At 56.7% G+C, this 9,851-nt stretch overlaps 1 protein-coding gene across 1 annotated transcript in view; it reads left to right on the forward strand.

Annotated features, from left to right (window-relative positions):
- The first annotated feature begins 3,895 nt into the window (after positions 1–3,895).
- Positions 3,896–9,851, forward strand: part of CD19 (CD19 molecule) — a 31,317-nt gene continuing 25,361 nt past the window's right edge. The window contains 3 exon segments of the mRNA XM_075064667.1: positions 3,896–3,954; positions 3,956–4,119; positions 4,481–4,759. Of these exon segments, the coding sequence (XP_074920768.1) occupies positions 3,896–3,954; positions 3,956–4,119; positions 4,481–4,759 (502 nt within the window).

Raw genomic sequence — 9,851 nt, forward strand, 5'->3', positions numbered from 1 at the left:
CCCCCCAGCAACTAGCCCTGGCAACAGCCTCTCCCTGGCAACCCCCTGGCAACCACCTCTCCCTGGCAACCACCTCTCCCTCATAACCACCATTTGTCTCTGCAACCACACCAGTCAACTGCCTCTCCCTAGCTACCAACCCCAGCAACCACTTTGGGCAACTAAATCTCCCTGGTAACCAGCTCTGGAATCTGCCCTTGGCAACGGCATCCCCCTGGCAACTGAGTACAGAGTCACAGGACCAATGCTGTGGAACTGCTTCAAATGAAGCCAGTCAGGAGTCACTACAGTAAGAAGCCTACATGGCTTCAGTTCCCTGGGTCTGACCTCGGAGCATTCAGCATCCCCTTCCACACCATGCACTTCCCACAGCAAGTCCACCAAGGCAGGGCTCCTGGGGAAGCCAGAGAGCCCTGCACCCCAACTCTGCAGGCAGTCGGGACTCTCAGACAGCGTGTGACATGGACGGGTTATTAGTTGACAGGAACACAGCATAGGACAGAGTTTGTTAGCACAAACATCAGGAACATTCAGTAAAGTCCATCATATGGGGAGGGGAGCCCAGAGCCAGGGTCCTTGACTTCCCCCTGAGCCCCAAGCGAGCAGAAAATGACTGACTTCCAGCTGCCTGGCCCCTGACACCCCCATTGCCCCTCCTCTGGTCTTTGTCTCGCTTCCCTGGACTTCAGACCCTGGACTTCAGAAAAGCAGACTTTGACTCCCTCAGGGAGCTGATGGGCAGGATCCCCTGGGAAAATAACATGAGGGGGAAAGGAGTCCAGGAGAGCTGGCTGTATTTTAAAGAATCCTTATTGAGGTTGCAGGAAAAAAACATCCCATGTGTAGGAGAATAGTAAATATGAGCAGGCGACCAGCTGGCTATAACAGTGAAATCCTTGCTGATACTTAAATACAAAAAGAAGTTACAAGAAGTGGAAAGATTGGAAAACAAAATGACCAAGGGAGGCATATAAAAATATTGCTCAGGCATGCAAGGAGTGAATCAAGAAAGCCCAAATCACACTTGAGTTGCAGCTAGAAAGAAGATGAAGTAATACTAAGAAGGTTTCTTCGGTGTAGCAACAGAAGAGAAGTCAAGAAAGTGGGCCCCTTACTGAATGAGGGCAACCTAGTGACGAGGTATATGAAAATACTAATAGTAACTCCCATCTTTTTTCTCTGCTTTCAAAGAGGTCATCAGTGATCGCTGCATCGGCGCCACAGCATGGGAGGAGGACCAGCTCTGTGGAGAAAAGGTCGCTAGTTAAAACCTGACGGCAACTAAGTTCGTGGGTCAGATCCTGCTCGCAGGTCAGAGAGTTGCGGATGTGATTGAACGAGTCATTGGCCATTATCTGAAACCATGGCGAAGGGAGGTCCCGGATACTGGAAAAAGGCTACTGTAGTGCCTAGCTTTAAAAGTGGAAGGAGGAGGATCGCGACTCCAGGCCATCCTTCACCGCATCTTGAAAATCTGGTCAGGTCTCGGAATTTCATTCTGAAGCTTAGAGGAGAGCATATCAGGAATCATCAGCTGGATTCACCGGGCAGTTCATGGCCTGACTACTTATCGCTTCATGAGGAGATAACTGGGTTGTGGATGGGGAAGAAGTGGATGTGTTATTCTTGACTTTGGCAAAGCTTTTATACGGTGCCCGTATTCTTGACCAGCAAGTTAAGAATATGGCTGGATGATTGGCTTGGTGGATAGCAAGTGGCTAGTTATCGGGCTCACAGGTAGTGATCATGTTGCTAGTTGGCAAGCGTTTCAGCGGGTGCCGACGCGGTCGGTTTGAGGGGGCATTTTGTTCATATATTCATATAATCTTGCAGGTGGCGTGGTTGCACCTCATAATTTCACGATGACACTAACTGGAGGGTGGTTGTGATTGCTGGAGGGTAGGGATAGGCTACAGAGGATAGGACAATAAAGGATTGGCAAGATACCTGAGAGGTTCAACAAAGGACGTGGAGTCTGCCTTAGGACGGCGAATTCCTGCCTGCTAGATAGACTGCAATGCTAGGCGCAGTTCTGCAGAAATGACCTAGGGGTTAAGTGGAATGAGAAGCTGGATTGAGTCACAGGGTGCCCTTGTTGCCAGCAGTTATGCATTTTTTGGGCAGATATAGGTTGTGCATTGCCAGCGATCGCAGGGAGTGATATTCCCCTTATCGACTTGTGAGGGGGGGGGGGGGGCGGGGAGGAGGGGGGGGCGTTCATTGGATCTGTGTCCGTTTTGGGCCCGGCACTAAGAGGATGTGGAAATGGATAAGAATAGGAGAAATGAATTAAGAGGAGGGCTGAGGATGGGAGTTGTTTGTCTGCGAGGAACGTTGAGGGGATTTTGCTGCTTGCAATACCTGAAAAGAGGGTTCCAGAGGATGGATCCATAGGACCCCGTTTCGGCAGTACCCGATGAACGAACGGGTATAGTCTTAGTTGCGTGGGAGGTATACGCATTGATAGTAGGAAACACCTATTTCATCAGAGAGTGGTAAAGCCTGGATTGGGTTCCCTAGGGAAGTGGTGGAATCTCCTTCCTTAGGGGTTTTTAAGGTCAGGCTTGACAAAGCCCTGTCTGGGATGATTTAGTTGGGAATTGGTCCTGCTTTGAGCAGGGGGTTGGACTAGATGACCTCCTGAGGTCCCTTCCAACCCTGATATTCTATGATTCTATGATTCCCGGGCAAAGTGTCACCTGGTGGCACCCCCTCGTGGGTCTCAGGTTATGAAGAGCACCGTCCATCACTTATGTACAGGCAGCTGGAGCCACCTCACCTGCCCCCAAGAGTCTCAGCAAAAGTCACACACCCCTATTCCCTCCACTGAGGTATTGGTGCAGCACACAGGGAAACTGAGGCACACACAGCATTCATGCAAATCAATAAGACTCACATAGGCTCACATATAACATAGGGAGGAAAAAACCCACTTTGTCACAATCACTCTTTGGTAATGAACTCCTTCCACTCACTGCCAGCAACCACATCCTCTTGGCAACTACCCCCTAGCAATCACCCCCAGCAACCATGTTCCTCTGGCAGCCACTGCTTTAGGGACCCTGACAACTACCCCCCGCCACACACACACAGACCCTAGCATCTCCCCCCGTTTGTGGGGTTGGGCCTGAAAATCACAGGATCAGACCCAGGAATCACAGGCTGTTCTTACCCCTTCACTAATGAACAATGTGCATTTGCTGCCTGGTCTCTGAACCTTCAGAGAAGGCGTTTCCAGCCCCCCCGCCCCATCTATGCCAGTGAGAGCTGGGATTCCTCTGCCAATCCCTGACTCCAGGAGCTGAGGATTTAGGGAGAACTTGGGACATGGTGAGAACATCAGGCCTGATCACCCGGGCAGAAAGCGTCCCCCCTCCCTGCACACACACCCCCCCTCCCGTGCTCCTAGTGCACCTGCAAGGATGTTTACACCAACCCAGAGTTCCCCAGGGACGTGCCAGGAAATGCGGAGGCTGGGTAGAGAGAGACACTCACAAACACAGGGCCTGCTCTGGGGCAGACAGGGAGTATGGTGGAGGTTCCATGGGTTGAAGGGGACACGCTGGGGAAGATAAGGTGGAGCTACCCACGAGAGGGGACGCAGGATGTGGGGCAGCAGGACAGGGTGGGACGTCACAAGGTGGGGGATATGGTGGAGGGGAGATGGGGTCAGGGGACGTGGTCTGCCCCCATCTCCTGTCCCCTTCAGTCGATGCCTTGTCACAGGCAGGAAATCCCAGGGGCGTTCAGGCCTCACCCCTCCGATCAGAGAACTCACCCCCAATCTATGGGGCTGCACCCCCCTCTTGGCACCACTCCGCTGTGGAGCCCCATGACCCTTCCCCACCAGCTGCAGGGCCCCAGCTACCCCCTGGGACCCTCTGCCGAGAACGTCATGGTCCAGGGCCCCACCCGCCTGCCAAACCACAAGGCCCTGCTGGAAATAGCAGCCCTGGGGCCCTCCCCTCACCAGGCGCCGCGGGGCCATTGCACTGGGCAAGGGGATGGCGCAAGAGCTGCGCTGCCTCCTGCTGCTGACGCTGCTGGGCTGGGTGGCGGCGGCCGGGATCAGGGCCCCCCCAAGGCAGGGGGAGACGGCCAGACGGGTCAGCGCCACAGGTGGGAGGTTCTGGGGGAAGCAGTGGCCGAGGGAGACCGTGGGGGGAGGCCGGGGCCCTGAGGCCTGGGAGGAGGCTAAGAGGGGAGCAGGGGAGCGTCTGGCCAGGGCTGGGCCTGGGTGATGTCTCAGGGCTGGGGGAGCCAGGGGGCGTGTGGGAGAGGCTGGCGAGCTGTGACAGGTGGAGGATGGGCCAGGCGGTGGCTAGACCGGGGGGCCATGGTGAGGGGGCTGGTCTGTGGGATCAGGCCACGGCGGGGCTGGGGAAAGGTGGGGGGCTATGACTGAGTGGGGAGGCTTGGGAGGCCATGGCTGGGAAGGAGGCTGGTTCCCAATTTGTGTGTCTCTTCCCCTCCCGCCCAGAGTTGAAGGCTGCAGTCCTGCCCTGTGGAGGGACTGGAGCTCTGTATGGGGACCCCCCCACTCAGCTGTCACTCTCCTGGCTGTGGAGGGGCCCACGGGGCCAGGAGCTGCTGAGCCTGAACGCGACCCTGGGGGAGCCGCCCTCTCACACCAGGATGGGCATCGGGGTCCAGGGGTCACTGGTGCTGCCCAACGTCTCCACCTCGGACGCAGGCGTCTACAGTTGCCAGTGGGATGGGGACAGCCGGGGAAACGTGCTGCTCAATGTGCCAGGGAGCCGTGAGTCCGGGGAGGAGCGGGTCGAGGGGCTGATGTGGGGGGCAGGGCAGTGGGGCAAGGTCTGGATGGAGGAGATGACTGGGGGGAAGGTGGTGGTTGGAGGGCAGGCTGGGGAGTTAGGGGGCAGGCACTGGAGGAGTGGGACTAGCCCAGGGGACTAAGCCATGGCAGGCAGTGGGTTGGGGGGCAGAGTGCAGATGTGGGGGGCTGATCCAGGAGGCAGATAGTGTTTTGGGGAATGTTAGGGGGCTGATCCAGTGAGGGGAGGGGGGCAGATCCAGGGGGGCAGTGTCAGGGACCCAAAGGTCCCCTGTCCTTGGCTCTGTATGGCCCCTGGGAGTAACCCCCCTTTGGCGTGACAGCCCCCCGTGCAGGTCGCACTCTCTCTCGGGGATAGGCCCTCTGCCCCCGCCACCTCCTGGAACCGCACCGCTAAGCTTTCAGCACACCTGTTTCTGCCACGGGGAGTCTACTTGCTCGGCACCCGCCAGGGCTCCCACCCACAGAGGGAACAATGCCCCCTGATCTCTAGCCTTCAGTGAGTCAGCCAGTGTAACACAGGAGGGTTATTGAGCGTCCGAACCCAGCGCAGGAAACTCTCCAGCTCCTCAGGCCTGGCCTCCCTCAGCACAGCACATCTAGGTCTCTCCCCCATCCAGGTGGGCTCTGGCTGCTCTCCCTCTCCAGTAGAGCCACCCCCTCCTTCCATCTGAGCCCCCAAGATCATCTCCCCTTTGGCCTCTCCTCATCCTTTGTCTTTGGTCCCAGGTAAGCAGGTCACTGGGGTCCTCTCTCTTCTGTCCTTTGTTCCCCTCTGGCTGGAACTGGCTGGTCAGGTCACCAGGGTCCTCTCTCCTCAGCCATTTTCCTCCCACTGGCCAGAACCGGCTGACTGCCAAGATGGGCTGAGCATCTTGGTCACCAGTCGCTGGGTCCCCCATCTCCAGGCCATTGTCTGGGGTCCTGACACCAAGGCGAGGTCACATTTGTTCCTCTGAAACAACAAACCCCCTCCCAACGCCTGGTGCCATAGGAACCAGCATGCTGTCCTACCAGCCCTTCCCTTGCGCCCTGCCTAGATTCTCCCTGGCCAACCCATGAGCTCCGTGAGCCTTCACCAGAATTTTCCTTTCATCTTCCCCTTCCAGTCGTTCCTCATCAAGCCGAACGAACCCCTCGTTCTCTTTCCGGACCCCAACTCGAAAGGGTGGACCCCTGTGCATTTCTTGGGCCGTAAACGTTCTGCGGCAGCCTTTGCCCGGTGTGCTGACCCCCATATCTCTAGAGAGAGGTACCTCACAGCCAGGTACTACCACCAGTGGTACTTCAGGTGGACGACCAGCTGCCTCCTGATCCCCCAAAGTTATGTTTTCCCTCAGGGAGAACTTTCCCGGTACCGGGTCCCTTCTCTCACATGGATCTTTCCCTCCAATCCTCCCCCAGGATCTTGCAAAACTGTGGCCTGCAAGGGCCCTCAGCTTCTTCCAGGCAAGACCCTTCTGCTGCTAGATCTGGAATTCAGATGCTGGGGTCAGGGCCCGGACCCTGTTGCTGTGTCTGTTTTTCCACCACGGGACAAAGCCTCGGTCTCAGCCCTGTTAAAAGCCCTGTCCCTGGTAACTCACACCCCATTGGAAGTGTTAGGTCCCCTGCTAGGTAGTTTGCTGGTGTCAGGCCAGGTAAGCGCTGTCCAGCCTGTTCTCCGATCCATCCTCTCGTCAGCCCCGCCTCTGGAAGTGGATTGGGGCACCTCAACCTCTTTGGGGACCCCATTTCAGATGTACCCTTCTTACAGGCCCCTTAACCTGGAGGGTCCGACGACCCCCCTCAGGGTTAGGTTTGCACTGGGCACCACACACCTGTGCCTGCATCACCTCAGCACCCATGTCCCAGTGCCCCTGTCCCCCCTCCCATCTACTTCCATGGGGATGAGGTGGCAACTGCCCCACTGGGCTCTGCCCTATGCTTTCCTGTGGAATGAGCCCTCTCCTGGCCCCCACCTGGAGGACCGAGATCCAGGCTCTCTTGCTTTAGCTCTCTGGGGGTTACGGACACCAGGTCCGGATCCTGTCTCAGAGAGACACAGTCACTTCCCAAGAGTACATCAAAGCTGATGTGCTGAAGGACCCCAGTTACCAGTCCCCCCGGCCCCCCTCTGAGCCTTCCTGTGTCTGTGCGGGATCTGAGCCAGGGGTGGCTCCAGGCCCCAGAATGCCAAATGCATGCTTGGGACGGCAAGCTGCGGGGGGCACTCTGCCGGTGCGACGAGGGCAGCAGTCAGGCTGCCCTTGGTGGCTTGCCTGCGGAGGGTCTGCCGAAGTCGCGGGACCAGTGGACTCTCTGCAGGCAAGCTGCCGAAGGAAGCCTGCCTGCCATGCTTGGGGCGGCAAAATGCCTAGAGCCGCCCCTGATCTGAGCTATCGGCAGGTGAATGGTTTCAGCTGGGGAGCCTTCCCTCCAAGTTACACTCCAAGAGTCTCTCAGTCCCAGAATATCTCCATCCCATGAATGCTCCCCATTGACCCCCACCTTCTGCTCCCACTGGGAAGCCAAGATGTCTTCTTGTGCACCCCTGGGCTCAGGCATTAGCAGGGCTCGGAGTAGAAGCCCGTCTGCCTCCTCCACTCCTCTGGCCAGCTCTGCCCCAGGAGCTGGCTGGTCAAGATAGACACAGCTGGCTCTCTGAGCCTGCATTACAGGCTGTCCTCCCGCGCTGCTTTAGCCCTTTGCAGGCTCTCTTCAGCCAAGATTTCCTTTCTCTTTGGGCATTGCACCACCTGGTGTCCTTTTGCACTGCAGTAATTACAGTTCAGGTCTGTCAGGACCCATGGAGGGGGTCTGCTTGCTCCAGCATTCATGGGCAGCAGTGCACTGGGCTTCCTGGAGTCCCACCCCTGAGAGGCCTCTGGGTGATTCTCCTTCCAAGTCACGGATGTGGGTTCCTCCCCCTTCTGCTGCTAGAGTACCTGCACTTCTCAGGTCTTTGTGCTTCTGTGGGCAGACGTTCAACAGCTGCTCCAATCCCACCTGATTATACCCATCCTCTGCAGGAGTGGTCCTGCACCGTTTCCCCCCTTGCAGAGATACTCCCCCAGCAAGGTGGCAACCTCCTTGTACGTGACACCTGGGGTTTCTCATACACCCTCAGGGGTCTATTCAAACTTGAGCAGCAAAGCCTGTTTGAACCATTCATAGTCCGTGGTCTTTACACTGGCCATTTGGCTGAACGCTTCCATGGCCCTGGGACCAAGCAAGGGGGTGTAACAGGGTCAGCACCCACCTCTTGCGAGCGCCCCCTCTGGTTGAGCATATCTGTGTTCTTTAGTTCTGGTGACCCTTTTCGGTGACTCTCAGCTGTTTTTTTCGGCGATTCAGTCCTCTGGCTGAGTCACACACACTGTCTGCATGTGAACAGACCCCTTCCGATGTATACAGTCCACTGGGGCCTATCTCAGCCCCCTCTGATGGCATCTCTCTAGCCCTCCCTGGGCTTTGGACTTTAAATAGTCCAGCCATGGTATGGGGCTATATCCCCAGGGCTGCTTCTCTGGAGACATGATCTTCGTGCAGCCCTCCCTGGGCTAAGTCCTTACTCAGTCCCCACAGCCAACCAAGAGCTTCTTCTTTGCTCACCCGGTCCCTGCCAGCAGATTGTCTTTGGCTCAGTCCTAGCCACCAGCCTGGAGCCTCTCGCTCCCCCGGTCCCTGCCAGCAGATTGTCTTTGTCCCAGTCCTAGCCACCAGCCTGGAGCCTCTCGCTCCCCCAGTCCCTGCCAGCAGATTGTCTTTGGTTCTGCTGCTCGTCCAGCCAGGCACACACTCTTTTCTTCTCCAGCTCCACAAAGCCACTAATGACAGCTATCGTCTGCAGCTCCTTTTCTAGGGCCCTCCTGGCCCCTGACTGGCCATTCCAGCAGCCCCTCTGATTAATTGCAGCAAAGAGTCCTGTGGCACTTTATAGACTAACAGACACGTATTGGAGCATGAGCTTTCGTGGGATGTATCCGACGAAGTGGATAGTCACCCACGAAGCTCATGCTCAAAACATCTGTTAGTCTACAAGGTGCCACAGGATTCTTTGCTGCTCTTACAGATCCCAACTAACACGGCTACCCCTCTGATGCTCTGATTAATTGCTTCCTCATCACTCTAAGCCACTTGGAGGACTTCTCCACCGCTCCTTTCCTGGGATGGGAGTGGCAGAATCCTGAGGCCTTGTTCACCCCATCACAGGGGGTTAGACAGCTGTGCCTGTGCATCAGGTCATCCTAATTCAAATCACAAGCCTCCTCACAGGCAGTGTGGGAGGAATTGATATCCTCCCTCCTCCCCGCCCCATTACACTGGGGGACACTTCAGCATCTAGGCTTCCTGCAGAATTGGCACTTCGGGGCAGGGCCAGCTCTAGGTTTTTTGGCACCCCAAGCAAAAAAAAATTTTGGCCACCCCCCATCCCAGCCCTGGGCTCTCTCCCCCAACCCACACCTCCTGCTGCCCCAGCTCTGGGCTGCCCTCTTCTCCCTCATTGCCCCCACACACACCTCCTGCTGTCCCAGCCCTGGGCTCTCCCCCCCCCACCTGCACCCTTCTTCTGCCGCAGCCCTGGGTCACTGGTAACTCGCTCCCAGGGCGGGTCATTCAGGAGGAAGTTTGGATGTGCACAGACAGGGGAGGCTCTAGGCATTTTGCCACCCCAAGCATGGCAGGCAGGCTGCCTTCGGCAGCTTGCCTGCGGGAGGTCTGCCGAAGCCACGGGACCAGCAGACCCTCCGCAGGTAAGCTGCTGAAGGCCCTCGCGGCAACCGGCAGAGCACCCCCAGTGGCTTGCCACCCCAAGTACGCATTTGGCGTGCTGGTGCCTGGAGCTGCCCCTGTGAACAGAACACAGACAGAATTGGTTCCTGTATGGTTACGGAACTGCAGTAAAGTGGAACAATGTTCAGCTTGTGTGATTGGAGGATATCTGGATGCATATTATAAAACTGTCCTCCATAAATGAGGAAAAGTTGAGGTGCCTTTATTATTCTTTTGTTCCACTCTGTTTCTATGGGGAATTTGCCAATGCAATATCACTGTCTTCCTTTTAAACAAA

Source organism: Chelonoidis abingdonii, chromosome 4 (genome assembly GCF_003597395.2).
Source record: "Chelonoidis abingdonii isolate Lonesome George chromosome 4, CheloAbing_2.0, whole genome shotgun sequence".
Classification (NCBI taxonomy): domain Eukaryota; kingdom Metazoa; phylum Chordata; order Testudines; family Testudinidae; genus Chelonoidis; species Chelonoidis abingdonii.